The sequence below is a fragment of the Ammospiza caudacuta genome, chromosome 3, assembly GCF_027887145.1.
Source record: "Ammospiza caudacuta isolate bAmmCau1 chromosome 3, bAmmCau1.pri, whole genome shotgun sequence".
In the NCBI taxonomy this organism is placed as follows: domain Eukaryota; kingdom Metazoa; phylum Chordata; class Aves; order Passeriformes; family Passerellidae; genus Ammospiza; species Ammospiza caudacuta.
In genome coordinates this window covers 15,308,044-15,326,170 of record NC_080595.1, presented here as the reverse complement: position 1 = coordinate 15,326,170, position 18,127 = coordinate 15,308,044, and the positions used below count along the sequence as shown (strand labels likewise).

The following is an 18,127-nucleotide window of genomic DNA, read 5'->3' as shown; positions in this document are numbered from 1 at the left end:
AAAAGCGAGGAACTGGATATAGGGATGTGCATGCACATCTTCAGTAACATGTGCATTTACTGTAGGCAAAAATTACACCACTGTTTGCAGTTATGACTTCCTTATTCTTCCTGCTAGAGCTCCTTTTTTTCCCTTCTGACTTCTCCAAAATTCCCACTTTGGCTGCAGTTTTCCCTTGTTGCTGCAATTTTCCATTGTTTCTTTCTTGCCTCAGGCTTGGTTTGTTTCTTCGAAGTTACAGTACAAGAGGTCTCCATGGTTTTGACTAAGTTTAGAAGGGAACTGATGTTTTGTCTTAAATTTCTGTCTGAAATAATTTTTTTCACTTTGAACACTTCCATGTTCTGAAAGGCAGCCTGGAAATTTGTCTGGAAGATGAACATGGAGTAAAGGGTGTGCTTTTTTGCCTTCAAGAAGTAGCCAAATTATTCTGCTGAGTTATAGGTCTGAAAACACTTTTGTACATCCTTGTGGGAGAGGAGACATTGGCAGAAACCAGCCTTTGGAAGTGGCATTTCCTCTAAGGGAAAGGGAATGGGAACAATTGTATGGAATACTGAGAATGAGACAGATGAGCAGATGGAGAAGCAAGGGTAAGGATCTGGGAAGGGGGAGAATGAAGCTTGTGTGGTAACATATAAACAAGAGAATCACTTAAAGGGACTGCTGCCTAAAATTTGTCACAACACACAGACATTTTCAACCTCTGCATTTCTGTACGGCCAGCCAGAAGCTGTGTAATTTGTTGCCAGAGTTGTTCCCTGCCCTGGTTCACAGGAAGTTAACAGCTTCCAAATTGTGCCAGGATCTCACGTGGGTGAGACATGCTTGATGTGGAGGTTTTGGAGCAGAATTACCAATACTGATGTGAATGGAAATGCCTGCCTGAAGACACCAGAAAAACAGCAGATGAAGGGTTAAAGGAGTGGCATGCAGAACCACACCATGTGTTTCATGCAAATAACCAGAGGACAAAACCCAAACTGGAGCCTTAGAGATAAGGTGACCAGAGGATGACCCACAGCAGAAAAAGTGTGAAATGCCTAGATAAGGATAACAAAAGCCTCAGTTTTGCCTGAAACTCTTGAAGGGTGAGACACAGGATCATCATATCCACTGCTGAAAGGTATAAAAGGTGAGTACATAAATGAAGAAGGGCCCATCCCAGAGAGGCAGTGGAGTGGTGGTGTTGTCCTGTGTGCTTCCTGCTGTACTTGGCTGATCCTGAGAGATTGATGCATACAGTCCTGTGCATGTGAGTATGTTGATGGGAGAATTGGAGTGGGTAGGACCAACTTACTGGAATCTTTTTAATAAAAAATCACTTTCCCTAGCTCTAAGGTCTTGCAATGAGTTTTGTTCCACAAATTTCCCGCAGTAATGATACTAAATGTTCTAGTTCTGCTAATAGTTCATGTAGGAGGTGATAGAGATCCATATACATTTAATATAAACTCTAGTTGCCTTTAAAAAATACCTAGATAATTAGATTGCAAAGTTGCTGTGTTAAAGGAGTATTCCTACTAAAGAGAGGCACTCAGCTGCTGTGAATGGAAGTCATCAGTTTAATCTTCATGCTGCCCTCTTGCAGGAAAGCTGCTGCCATCCAAATGTTTCTCATTTTCTAAATGCTCAGCTTGAGAGGTGCATTGAATGCTGCCAATTATAGGTGACACTACTGCTCTGAGGCATATGAAATGCCACAAAAAAAGCACCATAAAGAAAATCAGGCCACCCAAGCTACCTCTCGAGCAGGCTTTCTGCATGAGAGGTTCTGGCTGACCTGGATGCTGCAGCTATAAATGAAGGCAGCTCTCTCTCTGCTCCCACAGAAGTGAGAAAAATGTGTGCTCTGACCACGGTCCAGGTGCCTTTCCTCCCTTCCTCTCTGTGTCTGTTCCTGGCCTTGCTGGTGGCCCTGTGAGCTCTGCAAAACAGCCCCCTGTACCCAGTGAGGGCTTAGAGACAGTGCAAGGGGCTGGCTTTTGCTTTCCTCATGGAATTGTGGGGAGAGAAACCATTAAATGCTTGTGGAGCATTCCCTGGTGACAGGGATGAGGTGTCCAGGAGAATAATATGTGTGTGTTCTTAAAATCAATAAGGATAGAGAAGTGACACTGAGCAAACAGGGGGCTGAATGAATGCTCTTGGTTTTGTCATTCCTTCAGTGGTGGAGGAGGACATGGGAATGTCCTGTGAGCAACAGCAATGCCATGGGATTGACTAAAATAACCTTTATTCAATTAAGAAGTTTATAAATTGAAGATTTCCAGCCATATAAATGTGTATTTGTTCAATGCTGCTCAGTTCTGCTGTTCTCCTCATCTCTTCCCAGCCATCCTGTTTGAAGGGGTGGTTGTGCAGCTGAGTTTGTGGTTCCTTGTGCCCTCCTGCTGATACGCTCCTGGGCTGATGCTGTGGATGCTGCCTGGCAGACACTGGACACTGCTGCAGGCAGACTCTTGGGCTGCCTTTGAAGAAAGCAAACTCACCAGTCCTTAACCAGTAAGTGAGAACATCTGGGGATAATATTTTTTATTACTTTTTAGAAGTTCAGTTTAGAGAAAAAAGTGCATTGTCTTTTACCCTCTTTCTCCCACAAGAGTTGGCCGGGCTTAGTTTGAGTTACATAAATGTTTGCAATAATGTCCTTAGTCTAGAGTTCAAAGAAAAGATTTGGAGATGAGTCAATGATTTTTAACATGGCAGCTTAAAGTCAAGTTGAAAAATGAGAGTAGTGAGTTCCTTACTCTTCTTGCTCCCTCAAACGTAGGGATATTTCCCTGCTGCCAAAGGGTGGATCTGTTCTGCTCTCCAACAATAAAAAGCAGATGATTTTCCTTCTTAAAATACCCAAAGGGGATTGCTAACACAGATCCTCTTCTCTGTGTGCCCATCCTCATGTGCAGAGCCAAATCCCATCCCTTCTAGCAGCAAGGAAAAGCAAATCCCTGGCATTGAGGGCACCCAGATTAACCCACTGCAGGATTAGGATGCTTGAGCTGTTGTTAGAAGATTAGTATATTTGGTTGTCAACACTTGCTGAACTTGGCCTGAAAATGATTTCCAAAGAGGTCACTGACTCATGGGTGCCAGTTTGCCCAGCACATTGGGAAAGCCCTGCAGTTAGAGCAAGTGGCTGCAAGGATTAAACTGGAGTACTGAGTGTGCAGAATAACTTTAGGATTTAAACCTGTCATTGCTGGTGGTGGGGACAGAAGGCTCTGGCAGGCTGATCATAATATCTGAGCTCCTGCCTTGCTGGGGAGGTGATTCTGGGGCTTTGCTTTCTTGAGTTTCCTGCTGATGGCAGTGTGTGCCGTTAGGTGGGTGAGCTGCCCACAGATGAACTTTTCTCAGCTCCTGCACAGTGCAAAATGAGTTTATTTTGAGGACAGGGCCTCCACAGGGGCATCTCTAGGTAGAAAGCAATTGGCTTCCACTTTCGGTTCTGGGACTCAAACTGTCTGTGCTCATAATGTTTTATTTCAGCTACTAGCAGGAGGATTCATGTTGAGGTTTTTTTTTAAATATAGGATCTTCCTCTTGTCAGCAGGGCATTAATACCAGCACAAAGTCTGCTCATGCCAGCTCATCACCTTGTAAATGCTCACATGGCTTACAGAGCATGGGGGAGTGACAGTGGAGCCCTGGTCCCAGTGCAAGCAGTCCTGCTCTGCTGTGTGTGCTGGTGGCTGAGCTGCTGCTGGAGCACCTCTTGGGGCTGCAGGGAGTGTGCATGGGAGGGGTGGGCATGATAGATCTCTCCTTCTTGAAAAGCAGCTTCTTTTCATATTTATTTTCTTCTCTACTAAAACAAATGAGGGCTGTAAAAAGTCTAAAGGCAGACCCTTTAAAGATTTTTGGTTATACAGCAAGAGCCTGAATTTTCCTCTGTTTATCAGTGGAAAACTGCCCTGATGGTAAAATAACTGTTAGTTGGAAACTGTTTTACTCTACCATGAGCCAGATGAATACAAACTTATATTTGATTCAAAACAACTTATCTTGAAATGTACCAACCACTGCCTGTGTCACAGACTTGGTTCCAGTGATTTCATTCAGTGGCATTATCTGGATTTCAAGACACATCCTCTTGTAAATATGGATTTTATCATGCTTCTTTTTGTGCATCTAAACATTAGCAGCCATTTCTTGTTTGAAATTGATGTAACTGCATTTGCCACTCCTGTGACAATATAATTTTATTTCCTCAACAGGCCAGCAAAGATATTCAGACCCATGTGGAAGAAATAAGCCTGAAAGTTCTCTCAGAGAAGATACACTATAGAAAGGTAGGGCCTTTCCATAAAAACTTCCTTTGAGTTTAACTCTGGTATCTTAAAGCTATAGCTGTCCTGAGCATTCCCACTTTTGGGAATGCTGTGCAGCCTAGTGAAGCAAGAGACATTCAATTTTAATAACTTTCTAAGCACTAAGTACCTTGCTCTGTATTTTACAGATGTACCTGAGGGGATTTTTGTAGAGCTGCATGATAAAATAATTTTGAATATTTTATCCAAGGCCTGTGTTTTGATTTATTCTGAAAAAAACCCAAAACCTTCTGAAACCCAGAATGTGGGCTTTAAGTTTGTGCCTGGGTTACAGAGTGTGGCCAGAGGACAAGGCCACCTCTGTGGTGGCATTGCTTCCACTGGTCTCAGTGCAACAAGAGATGCATTCTGGAATAACCAGCAAGAACATGGGGCAGCAAGGTGTGTGTGGGGGGCACGTGGGTGAATTTTGGTTCTTGCACTTGTCCAGTGTTTCCTGCATGCAGAACTTTCCCTAGATTTAGGTCAGCATGGACCTGGCTGACCAGCTGTGCCTAACAGGCACATGTTTGATAAAATGGCCTGTGTTCAGTGAGGAATTTTAGGCCACTCATTTGTTGGATGAAAATGTAAAGTCTGACATCATGCTGAGGTTATTTGGACCATCTGATGATAAAGACATATATATGCCTATACACACTAGATGTGCATAGAGGGCCATAAATAAGACATGCTCCAGTGTAGAAAAAGATTTCAATCTGCTGGAGGGAAAGGCCATACAGTGTTTGTAATGGTTCTGCTTGTACTTCAGCCCATGCTTGCTGCAACAAGTGCTTATAACCTTGTGACTTGAAGGCAGTTTCTAGGACATGAGCAGAGTCACTGTGTACATATCTGGGGGGTTCACAAAGTGAAAAAAGGAGAGAAAAATGCCAATGCCACCATGCTGTGAGCTCAGGCCTCTGTTTTCTTCAAGGAACATGCTATGCACAAGCAGCTCTTGTTTTTAACCCATATATAGGGCACAACATATTGTCTGGCTAATAAGAAATAATCATACTTAAACCACTGGTTTCCACATCAGAATACCTCCAAAGGGTGGACCTCAGAATGCCTCCAAAGGGTGGACCTCCCACCTACACAGACAAACAGACAGCAACAGGGCTGGCTGGCTGCCCTGCACTTCCCACAGCTGACAAACCCATGTTCACTTGGGCTTTCCACCCCATCTCAATGTCCAAGGAAGCTCCAGCTGGGTTAATTCCCAGCCCCATGATGTTGTTTCCAAAGGGTGAAGATAGTTGCTAGTTAATTCATTGCCTTTATATTTCACATGGGGCAGTTGCCAGCCAGACTGTCTGCTTGGTAAGCACTGTGGCTGCACAAGGTAAATAACATTTTGATGCTGAAGAATATTTTAAGGTGGCTATAAAAGTTTAAATTTGAGAGGAAACAAGCAGAAATATAAAATGAAAGGAGTGGATGTGGTGAGATTGTGGTTCTGTAGCAGACAGGGGTGCAGGTGGAGAGTGATCAGCTTGCATGGATTGCACTGCTTCTGTGGGGTGGGCTTGCACTGCAGGACAGGAGCCTTTCCTATATCAAAGAATGAAAATTTACTCGTGACCCAATCTCCATCTGGGGCTGTCGGAAGATCTGAAGATACTCACAGGACCCAGACTATGGATCTGTGTTGTTTATGGTCAGACTGGATTTTAGAGTTCTTTTCCAACCTAAACTTTTCTCTGGTTCTGTGTATTATATCTGTGTGTTCATCTCTGGAAATGTTTAAGGCCAGCTGGGTGGGGCTTTGAGTAACCTGGTCTAGTGAGGGGTGTCCCTGCCCATGGCAGGGGGGTTGTTGGAGCCCCATGATCTCTCAGCTCCCTTCCAGTTCAAACCATTTTTATCTCCATCTTGCCCAAACCTCAAATCCAGTCTGTTTCTCCAGCACCCCCCGCCAGCATTTCCCACTCCCGAGCACTAAGATTTTGAGGTGCAGTATTTCACATTAAGTGCTCAGTTTCCCTCCCCCTGGCAGGGATGAGGAAGGACAAAGCAGGCAGGAGCCCAGAGCATGCACTCATTAGCTACTGTCTGCCAACAAGTTGGGAAATGCAATGTTATACGAAATGTCTGGCTGTTATAAAAGGCTTTGGTTAAGTAATCACATTTCTCTTGCATAAGTGCTTGTTTTTGGGAGGCTTTAGCCAATTGGAGGCTGCAGCAGCACACAGACAGAAAGTATGTCTAACTTCTGTGAGTTTTTATTTTTCTTTTAATAATAATAAGTGATTATTAATCTGCTGAGAGTTGTATGAAATCTCTTTAGATAGGGTTCGGAGGCGGAGACTCCCCAGCGCTGCTTGTAGCTGAACCACAGCTGTAAAACGCTGCCATAAAGCCTGTGTGGATTCCTGTGAGTAATATTTCTGATTCTTTTAATGGGTGTTTGTGACTGGAGACTGCAGGCAGGAAATGTTGCAGACATTTATTGCAAGCAGTAAGTTAGAGGGAGGCAGGAGGTGAGAGACACTAGTTAAAATATTGACCTGTTTAATAAGGCTTTCCTCCTGGACTTCTGTAAGCAAACATGGGTTTCTCTGAAGCTGTGCAATCAAGGTTCTTCAAAATATGCTAATGAAAAAGAAACGTGATGCTGAACTATGGGAGGTCAGAGTTTTAGCCTGTCAGGGAGGTCACAGGACGAGCTAGTCCCATGTACTGGAGCAGGAAAATGTCCTGTTCTTATATTCTTTCCTTAATCATTAACAAATGTACAGGGATATTTTTCTTCTAAGTTTTCATGGCTTTCAGAAATCTGCATGTCAGTTATTTCCTGAGTCAGGAACAATATCTATAATAGTACAACACAATAGTATAACACCATAGTACAATGGTGGATTTTTCTTTTCAAAATTTGCTAATCCAGTGTATCTTTTGAAGACAGCATGTTGTTCTGCAATTTGATTGACATCAATCTAATTGGGATTTCATATATTGCATTCTTCCACAGAAGATTTTAGTTTTTTTTATTTTAAAAGGGTGTTTTTCTGTTAAGATAGGACTGAAAAGGGAAAAAACTTGTGTAGATTCACAGAAAACAGAATCTCCCTTCCCACTTCCTTGTGACGTGTCTGGATGCAGCCCGTTCTGTGAACAAAGACTGGAACTATAAAACAATTCACTGAAGTGGGAACTGGAATTTATTGTTCAAGTCTGAGTAATGTGAAACAACTCAGTTGTTTCATTGAAGTGCCACTGTAGAGAGAAAGCAGCTCAAGTGCTGAGCTGTGAGGAGAAGTAAAGCTGTTGCCTATAGCTGGGTGTGTATGTGCTTACTCTTAGAGGTGGCACTAAACTTTTCTGGCATAGAATAAATGCTGGACTAATAGAAATCTCTTGGGACAGCTCAAGTCACTACTGACTAACTTTGAAAAATGGTAGAATGTGGATTTTATAGTCTATAAAGTTCTTGAGACGTGCTAAAGCAGTTAAAGCTTATTTGCAGCCAGTAGATGAGGAGTTAATAGCACCATGAAAGGAAGTCAATTTGTCAGAGTTATAGGATTAGAGAGGTAAATGTGAGAAGTTTTGTTGAACTAAAAGGCACTTGGCTGCTAAGTGAACACTTCAACATTTTCATATTTGCTTCCTAGAGTGGGCAAAATTGATGAGCCTGTTTGCTTCAGTAAAATAGTGATGCCAGATAAGCTAATTTTGTGGGATAATTATTTAGGCCTTTGTGAAAACATTAGGCAAACCCAAGTTATGGCTCTTGCAACGGAGGGTGGCAGAGCAGGTGGCTCTCCCAAAGCTTCCCATTTCCATTCTGCAACCTCACAAGATCTTGTCAAAGTGAGATGCTCCTAGCCCATGCAAAGGCCTTTTTAGTTCTAATGAAAACTCCACAAATAAAAGTTGGCAGTTAAAATTTGTGAATTTACAACATTATTTCTAAAACAGTCTCTGGGATGTGGAACAAATCCAGGCTTCCTTTAGGATAAGCCAACAATATCTCTAATGTGTTTCAGAGTAAGATGGATGCTCTACACAAGTTGAAGATTTTGGTGATGTTTCTGTCTCTGACTACTTTCATGGTCATGGTGATAATGAATGCTGGAAATGCCACTGGGACTTTCAAAGGTAATGAAAGCAAATTTTCTTCATTCAGAGGTGGGTTTCATGCTTTATATCATGCAATGATACAAGGTGGCTTAGATGGGATAGATGTGTTTGCTGCCTCATCAGCTCTCCAAATACACCTTGTTCTGTGAAAGGTGGAAGTAGCTGGTGCATCCTCCAGGTTTACAGCCAAACCAGTCCCTTGGAATCCAGATAATGCCCCTGCTGAACCTGGATCTGATGGTGGTTTAAAGGCAGTCTTTGCACACCTTGTATCCCTGGTGGAAGATGTTTAGGATGCTGCTGTGGGTTTGTAGATGACAGTGGTGCTGCATTGAACACTACCTGGCTGAATCTGCCAGGAAATGCCATCATGCCATCCTCTGGATTACACAGACAGCTGCTTTTTCTGGCTCTGTCTAAGAGGGCAGGTGCACGGTGTTCACAGTAATGGGCAGTGATCCCATAATGGATGTCTAAACCAACTGCAGCGCCTGGCTGGTTTGCACCAAGGGCATGCTCTCATCATCCTTGAACCCACTGAGGCAGGGAGGAATATTGAAAGTTAAGGAAAATCAGCAGTCTTTTCCCATCCTCTGGATGCAATAACACTTTTGCCTGCAATAACATTCCACAGGTGTGTTCAGGACAACCCCTGGAAACATCTCTGCCAAGTACAGCACTGATTTCACACCAGCTGGCTGGACTTTCCTCATCTGGAACGTCATCTATGCCTGGCAGCTCGCCTGGCTCCTCTACGCCCTGTCAGGGATCTGTCGAAGGTATTTTCCCTATTTACTCTTTATGGCATAAATGAGCAGGGACAGTGACTCTTCCCTTTTGGTGTAGCTCAGTCTCTTACCTTCCTTTCAGGGGTTTCTAGCAAGAGCAAACCCACTGCCATCTATCTTGACCTGGCATGTTGAAGCTCTGTGGCTGCAGCATCTCTTATGTTCAGCATCCAAAGCTGGGAAGCAGTTTGCAGGTGTGCATGAACTCCTCTAGAGAGTGGACAGGCATCAAAGTGTGTAAACTCCTCTATGAGGCTTCATTTCCAGTGATTCAGGGAATCTGACAGATTTACCCAGTACCTGCACTTACCCACTGCTAGAGGCTGAGAATCCAAAGGGCAAAATTAATGGATTACAGAGCTAATGCTTTGAGTTTACTTTCTGTTAGAGATTGAGCAACCAGCACTGGGGAGTCTCCCTGGTTTGTTGAACTGGACTGGAAACTTTTCCTGGGGTAATGAGATCAAGAACTGCCTGACAGGAAAAGCCACAGGTATTTCTGCATTGTATCAGAGAAGGACACAGATGAGAAATAGTCTGATTTAAGCCAAAATGTTTAATTCCAATATAAAGTCCCTCATAATATAAGGAAAATGAGGCCAGAAAGGTTTGTTTGGTCAATGCAGGCATTGTTTTCCTCTCTCCATACCCACTTTTCCCTGGCAGGAATGAACTTGGATATGTCTTCATAAAGCCAGACTTGCTGCCAACACCTTTTTATGTGGCATGGTGCCTGAATAACTGCCTCAATGTTGGATGGCTCTTTCTGTGGGACCGAGAGTAAGTTGTCTTTTGTTACAAATACTTTTTAACACTCTTGATGGGATCACCCCAGTACTGTTTTTTAACTCTATGTTTTTTTAACTTTGTGTGTGAACACTTAATCATGCCTGCAAAACTCCATGCCAGGCTTTGCCAAAATGTAGCCTTCATAAAAGTTTGGGGGGCTTGCATTATGTTGTCATCTTGCCCATGAAACAGATTGGTCATTGAAGTCTAAGATCTCCTCAAAGCTGCTGTTCTACATTTTTACCTGCACAGGTTAGACAGGAGCCATGCCTCTCTTTATTAACAGAGTTAAGCTCCTTGCCTTGGATGGTTTCCATCATGATGGTCACATTAAGGGCTTATGAGAGCACCACTGTCAAGAGGTGAAGAAATCACTTGGAGTCAGGAAAACAACTTCATGATTAACAGAGTAAAAGAGCAACAGCAATACATCAAAATGAGGGCTATGTGTAGTGATTACCTTTATTAAAGGCTGATTGACTTAGAGCCAGTAAAGGCCAAACACTAAAGCTACAAATTAGGGCATTGTGACACCACTGAGAAAAATGTGATGTCTATTGTGTGTGTTTGTGTTCTTTGTCCTAGATACCTCCTTCCAGCCCTGGTGTTCCTGGCAGTCCTCTCTTTTACCACGTGTGCCTCCCTTTATGTTTCCCACCGAGCCTTGAGCATCCATTCCTCGTGGTTTGTGAAGGCTCACAGGGCTGAGCTCTGGCTCATCCGCATTCTGGTACGTGGCTTTTGAGAAGCTGTGCTGTGGGTAAATGGGAAATAAAAACAACCTTTGTTGTTGTGCAGTGCTGGAGGTATCAAGAGTGAAAGGTCCAGTGGCAGAACATAGCTAAGGAAAGATTTCTGCCCTGAACAGAAAAGTTCTTAGCAAACCTTCTGGAAAGGCATCTTCATCTCTTGGCACAAACTGTGAATGGGCTTTGTTCTTGGCACTTCCTGAGACACCAGAGTGACACATAGCTGGGCTGGATCTCTGGAGCCCCTCGGGACTCCAAGGCTTCACCTTTTCTCTGTGTTGAGGGACTTTTCCTGCAGCTGGGTTCAGGAGTCTGGCTTAACTGCACCGGGGCCTAGGGGTCACCAAAGACAAACAGAGTGTGTCACTCCTGTCCCTTGCTGTGCTGTGTGGCAGGTGCAGAACGGGCTGGCCCTGTACCTGACATGGACCAGCATCGCCACGCTGCTGAACTTCGCTGTCGTGCTGATCTACAAGTGGAACGTGCCCAATGAGAAAGCAACCACTGCTTCCCTGAGCATCCTGGCTCTCAGCCTGGTGATATGGTAAGCAACCCCACGGGTCCCCACCGAGCCTCAGAAACCCCCTCCACCTCTCACCAGTGGTGACCAGCTGTTCCAATTCACTCATCACTTGTCCCTCTCCCAACACCGAGTACAAAGATCTCTGTTATAATTCATGGCAGATGAACTGGGAGTCTGGGCAGAGCTTTTATCCCTTGATCTCAGCAGTGCCAATAAGTATTGTGGGCCAGGAACGTGTTTTTGTGACTTGCATGAGCCCAGCCTGCCTTAGGTTTACATCTGAAGGTGTGATACAGAAGCCATATGGAACATGGCTTTATTTTTCCCTGAAGTTACCTTAAATAAATTATTTATGAACTTTTTGAATATTAGTAAATGAAAAATTTTGGACTCTTGTCACTGCTGGCCCACAAAGCCCCTCATTCTCTGTCTAATTCTTTTCCTAGGGAATGGATAACAAAACACAGAGAAAATTCTTATTCTGGTCACTCTTTTTCTTCCCAGGTTTTATCTAGAAAACTACTTTCTTGACAAGTACGTCCGCTATAACCTCACAGTGTACCCAGTGGTGATAGCAGCTCTGACCGGCAGCGCGTGCAGGAGCGGCTCGTTCTCATCCACACTGACCAACGACGTTTTTATAGGTGAATCTTCCCAACTCCTGCAAAAGAGGGCCTGTAAACACTTCACATCTCCCTTTGCATTGAGGGCAGAGACTTGCCACTTGAAAAGCATTATTTGTTCAAAGCAGAACTAGGGACACAATTGAAGGTATTTGTTTTGCTAAGAGAAGAGCAGAGCAGAAACCATTGCCCATGAGCCTCGGGGCTGAACCCAAAGCTTGTGCTGTCTCAAGTTCACTTCCCAGTGCAATATGTTTGTCCTGCAGTGCTCCATCACCCACTTGGCTGCTCCAGCAGCTCCATCTGACATGGGGCAGGAAAGGAAAAGCAGGGCTGGGATGAGGGCTGTGGACTTCCATTTGCCCTGTATTTTTGGGCATATTGGAGCAGTGCATGAGCTTCTGACCCACAGAGGGCTTCACATGCTCCTCTCCTATGCAGAGCCCAGGCTAGCCTTAACAAGTTTTCCTGGGATTATCTGGTTGCTGCCAGCCACTGTAGCAGAGTTGAGTGTAGTCATCCGTAGTAAATGGGCTTAAGCTCTCCAAATTCTGTACAATCACAGTCTGGCAGAAGCTGTACCATTATGAGCAGTTTTGTGCTGGCATGAAAGGCACTGAGCTGTGTGAACTCTGAATCCTGCTGAAATGGTTTGGGATGCCTATTCCCACCACGGGGTCAGCAGAAGGGAGCATGTTCCCACCCTTCAGCCTTCCCACTGCCACATACCAGTGGCCAAAGCTAAATTCTGGACTGGAACCACCATTGGAGCTGCTCCAGAACAGTTCCCTTGGCTCTAAGTGCAGCTGGAGCCTGGCCATGTGAAAGCACCCAGCAGGACTTGGCAAAGCTTGCCTGCCACAGCCATGGGAGCACCGGAGGTTGGAGGTCTCCTGATGGTTGTGGCCACAAGGAATGTGGAGGTGTGCATGGTCTCTGGCAGGCAGCTCTGCTCCTGCAGTAGGTATTTCTTACCAGCAAAACTTCATTCTTAGTGGTTCAGCTGGTTTGGCTGGTAGGACGAGAATGTGCTTTTCCCAAACTAGTACATGTTTCTTTATATAGTTCAACTATTCTTGGAATATTTTGTTAATGTAATGTATTTTAACTCCTGTGTCCAGGAAGCCTCCCCCTTTTTAGACATTCCTTGACCTGGAAGCATTGGGCAAGTTTCACTGCATAGCAGTAAAACTCTGAGAGATACAACTCTGGGGCTAATGGATCCTGTACAGGCGATTGTGGTTTTTATTCTCTTTCCCTGAATACCCCTGTTCTGGGAGCTGAAGTATGACAAGAGGCACTGTCTTTTTTTATGCCCTAACATGCCTCTATGTTTTTTCCCCAGTTGTTCTGCTGGCACTGACGTGCTTGATCTTTGCTGTTCGGCTGGGATTAGTCGCATGGAGACACTGGAAGAGACCACTGGAAGCATCAGAATCCCGAGGTCCATCAGGCATGGTGGCCTGAGACCTCTGGCACTGCGTGGCTGATACTTGAAAGGGAGAAAAAAGAATTGGGCATGTGCTGGCCCTTCCTTCCTGTATCCATTTCCTTGTGCACTTCTCTCCTATTCCCCATTCCAAATGCAGATGTCTTGCATCTGCAAATGTGTCCTGCTCCCACCTTCCCTCGGATCAGCTACTCATAACCCTGTCTTGAATTCCTTGGATTTTACCCTGGAAAAGTTCAGGAAAAGGTCCTGAGCAGTCCTGTGCACCTTTGTGAAGCCTGGGCTGTGGCTCTCTTCTCCTGCCAACAGGCACCCAGCAGGCTTGCACACACAGTTGTTCTTGTTTTTCCCTTGGTATCTCCCTTCCTTTGAAGTGCAGATCCAAGTGAACTGTCCCTGGGGTTCCAGGGGAGCAGTGGGATGTCTGTCATTCCCTTGGCCATTGGTGCTGAGCATCCTCAAGCCCTGGTGCTGTCAGCAGATCTCCTGCAGGCAGCCACTGCTCCTTTCCTGCTTCTCTTCAGCAGGACAGGAACAGATACTACAATTTGATATCTGCCTTTGTAGTGCCAGCTCTGCTGTTTGACGTTCAGGGGGGCAGGGGGAGTGACTGGAGAGATTTCTGACACAAATGTGTTGCCTTTCCCTGAACTGTGCTCAGCCTGGGCTGGCTGGATGTCTCTCACTGGGGAGGGTTTGTGGCCTCTCTGGAAGGAGGTTAGATGTACAGATGAGCTGGTACCTGATCTGGGGTGAAGCCTGATGCTTCAAAGGAAACCTGTTTTTAAAAAAAAAAGAAAAATTGAACCGGTAGAGCAAGTTCATCCTGGATCAGTGCCTTCTCATGTGGCTTCACCACTTCTGAGTTGGGATTAGGAAGCCTAAAACTGGATTGACTGAATTTTTGGACCACTGCCTTTCCTTCCTGTGCCTGATTGAGAGTTGGTGGTGCCTCACAGGTGTCTGGAAAGTCTTTGCACCAGGAAGGTGCTGTCAGTGCATCCTGCAGTATTATTAACAAAACTAAATTCTAAAACAACATGAGCTGTTGTTTACATTTAGCAAAACCAAAAGCATTGTAATGCAATTCTTCTCATCATTCTGGTGTGGTTTTTTTTAAATTTTCAAAGAAATCAGCTAATTCTACCACTCTGCCACTAACTCTGTAAATCATCTAAAGCAACTGTCCTGGCTCCCACCTCACCCATGCCCAGGGTTCCAGAGTGACTCTGGTCCCTTGCTGGGATCTCATGGATGTAGCTGCTTCCACTGATGATCAGCCTTGGAGGTGAAGAGTTGGAGGATGTAGATTGCTAGGTATTATTTAAACTCCTTTGACCAGCATGCTGCTCATTAAGTTTCTATTTTATTGGCTCTGCCTCCCAAGAGCCCAGCTAATAAATTCCCAGCAGCCTCTCCATAAGCTGCCTTCTTTAATACAGGGGTATTAAATCCACTGGCATGGGGATTAAGGGGTCCAGGCAAGGTGAGGAGCTGCTGTGAGGCTGTGCAGCAGTCAGTGCATGGGAGGGTTTTGTATCCTCTCAGCAAGAGCACTGCAAACAGCCCCTGGACTGGGGCAGCTGCACTGCTTTTCCACAGGACAGTGAAAAATGCCTTCAGGACTTTTCTTGGTGTCTGTACCTCGTTTCTGTGCTGGCCACATGACCAGAAGCTGTATCAAAGAATGCAATTAATTATCTGGGGAGAGTTGACAGGGCTTTTGCAAAGGGAAATCCTGTCTCACAAACTTGAGGGGCTCCAAAAGCACAGGCAGGGGTGAGCTGTCCCATATTGCCACTGGCCTCTACAGAGGCACAAAAGCTGCCAAGAAAATCCAAGTCCTCCCACTGGAGATGAAAGCTGGGAAGCAGAGGGGGTGTTTCTCCAGGAAGGGAGTTTGCTGCAGCCATGTGTCATGGGCTGGATGAGGTGGTCAATGAAGGGATTGCTTCAGGATGGAGAGTTGTTTAGGATGGTAAAGGAGAAAGTAGACTGGGGAATTGCAAAAAGCTGTTAGGGAACTGAGAGAGGACAGAGTCATTGCAGGGGTGTCCCAAATGATGCTGTGCTTCACCTTGCAAGTGACACCCTCTTACCTGGCCCCTGCCACTTGGGCACAGGGTTTGGGGTATTGGCAGCCATGCTCACCCAGACATTTCCACATCTGGCAGCAGCAGAGGTAAATCATGTATCAGGAACGGCAGGGAAGGGGAAAAACCTACAACACCCTCCTGCCTCTCTAAAGCTACTGTGCACCCACATCCTGAGGGCTTTGTGCAGCACTGGTCCTTGCACTCCCAGGAGACTATGATGGGTTTGGGAAGAGCAGTGGCATCAGGGAGTGAGATACCCCCTGCCCATCCATGCTCCCCAGAGCTGAGGAGCAGCTCAGGAATGTGAGCCCCTTCCCCAAGGGCAGCTTGTGGTGGTGGCACAGGGCTGGGTGCTGCTCTTACCCTGCTCCCACCACTCCAAAAGGAGAGGAGAGACTCAAAGGCCCTTTGCTGATGAGGTGCTGCAGCAGCACCCATTTAATCTTTGCGGACCTCCCTGCAAGAAAGCCCCTGATGACTGCCTTGATAATGCTGAGCTACCCCAACCCTCATTTGGCCACCCACAAATAATTTCCTGGTCTCCAAAACCCCCTCCAAGCCTGATTTTCTCATAGCTGGGGCAGGCAGAGGTTCCCACAGCTGTCCCAGCACACAAAGCTCCAGCCAGCTTTGGGAAAAATGGCTTTTTCTGCATCTGCGGCAGGAACAGGATCCTAAAAATAAACCACCTGCCCCTTTCTCTTTCAGTGGGCAGGGGGAAAAGCAGATAAAAAATAAGTGTGACCCTTCCTCTTCCAGACCTGGGGATAAGATAGCTTCAAGACTATTTTTAAAGACTTTTTGCTTTTCCTGAAATGACTTATTTTAACTTGTCTTTCCAAAACCACCAGTACATGATTTTGCCCACAAAAGATTTTTCTTTCGGCAGAGCTGCATTTCAGAAAGCTGGAAGCCTGCCAACCTTTTAGTAAAAAATAATCAGTCCAGCCTTTGTTTCCATGAGGGATTATGGGATTTGGGTGAATTTTAGAGGATTTAAAATTTCTTGGAAAGCTGGTGGCGTTAAGAAGGCAAGGCCTGAAAAATTAGTTTAGTTTGTGAAAAGGTGGTTCTGAAAGGGTTCAAGTGCCTTGTAGCCCAGCCTGGGATGTGACCCAAGTCCCCTAGATCCATGGGGCTGGAAGATGGAGGGGGCTGGCAAAGCCAGGCATGATGAGGTTCCCAGGACATGAAGGTATACTTTGCTTTCTGATATAAAATGTGGATTTACACTTCCCATCCTCTGCAGAGATTCCCTCTGTGGCTTCACAGGGAAATAGGGAGAAGCAGGGTGATCTATAAAACACCACTGGGTGTTTTATACAGTTACACAGGGGTGTAACTTCAGGGCTATGTCTGGGGATGTGTGGGGATGCTCCTTCCCCAGTCTGGGGCCAGCTCCTGCTCAGGCAGCCCCATCTGAGAATGACCCATCAGTTTGGCACAGTTTTTCCATAGGGATGTATTGGCTGGGCTGGATATTTCTGAGGTTGCTAGGTTGTTGTTTTCAGTAAAAGTTTCTGTGAAAATCTGATTCAAAAGAATGTTGTATGGGAGAAATTGTGGGGCAAGGGAAATATGCATTTGAACTGAGAAAGCCAATGTGTTAATTCAAAAGGAATTCTTAAAAAAAAAATTAGTTTATAAGACACTGGGTCAGGCTCCCATTAAAGCCCACACAGCTTCCAGAGAAAACCATGCTTCATTTCTTGCCTCAGGACTCAGCTGGCTCCCCTTCAGCCATGGTGGGAGCTGAAGGGAGGCTGGGATGGGGGCAGGTTCCCTTGGACACCTCCCACCAGCAGCAGCTTGCTCCAAGCAGAACTCCCTGGGCGCCATCCTGCCCACAGAACACTGCACCCCCTCGGGATGCTCCTGGTTACAGAGCTCAGGCAGAGTCCAGGCAGCAGCCTTGCCTGCTGGGCTCCCAAAACACAGAGCACCCAGGCAGGGGAGACATTGTGTTACAGCCTAATTTGTTCTTGGCTTAATGCTACCCTCAGGACTAATTACTTTATATTAAAACATCTGTGAAATGAAGTAATAAATAAATAAAGCTGAGAGAGAAGAGACAGATTGAAACATATTGCTTTTTATCTGCAATTCAGAGCCACCTTGCAAACCCATCTCCTGGCTGCATCCAGGGGCAAGGGGCACAGTGGGATACAGGGAGTGCTGCTGAGACATGGGCACAAGTGGCACCAGCCACAAGGGCCACCACCAGCAAGAAAACATGGAAAACACTTCTCATGGCATCTTGTTGGAGGAGCTCTGGCCTTGGAGGGGGAACACAAAGAAGGGCAGCTCCAAACGTGGCACCCCCAGCACCCCGAGCCCAGCCCTCGCTGGCTGCACTCCCATTCCCTTATCTGTGATGCAGAGATGAACGGGACAAACCTCCCTGTGGAGGACTGTGAAGAACTCCAGATAAAAGCATGGAATACATAAGAAAATGATTAAAGACAGCAGCAGCCTTTGCTATGCACACAGTCTAAACACGCTGGGCCATCCTGGGCTCTTTGAAAACTGTTAGATGTTCTCCAGCTAAATATTTATTTTATCTGCTGGGACAGCCCCGTGTTGGCAGATCAGCTCACTACCTCTGTCAAAGACATCTCAGCAAAGGCTTTTGGGCTGGGGCAGGACTCATGCACGGGCTGAACTTGTGGGAAAAAATGCTGGAGCAGCCCCAGAGCCTGACCCTGCT

General features: G+C 45.7%; 1 protein-coding gene across 2 annotated transcripts; it reads left to right on the top strand.

Annotated features, from left to right (window-relative positions):
• Positions 1-6,399: 6,399 nt before the first annotated feature.
• Positions 6,400-17,411, top strand: LOC131555851 (uncharacterized). 2 transcript variants are annotated; one of them, XM_058802129.1, is made up of 9 exons: positions 6,400-6,518; positions 6,607-6,693; positions 8,309-8,420; positions 9,037-9,181; positions 9,857-9,970; positions 10,565-10,709; positions 11,124-11,272; positions 11,756-11,895; positions 13,220-17,411. In XM_058802129.1, exons 3-9 carry the CDS (start codon positions 8,315-8,317, stop codon positions 13,339-13,341), a joined length of 921 nt encoding a protein of 306 aa, XP_058658112.1. In that variant the 5' UTR covers positions 6,400-6,518; positions 6,607-6,693; positions 8,309-8,314; the 3' UTR covers positions 13,342-17,411. The 2 variants fall into 2 exon arrangements, with proteins under 2 accessions (XP_058658112.1, XP_058658111.1); XM_058802128.1 differs by having other exon boundaries at positions 6,511-6,693.
• Positions 17,412-18,127: the final 716 nt, after the last annotated feature.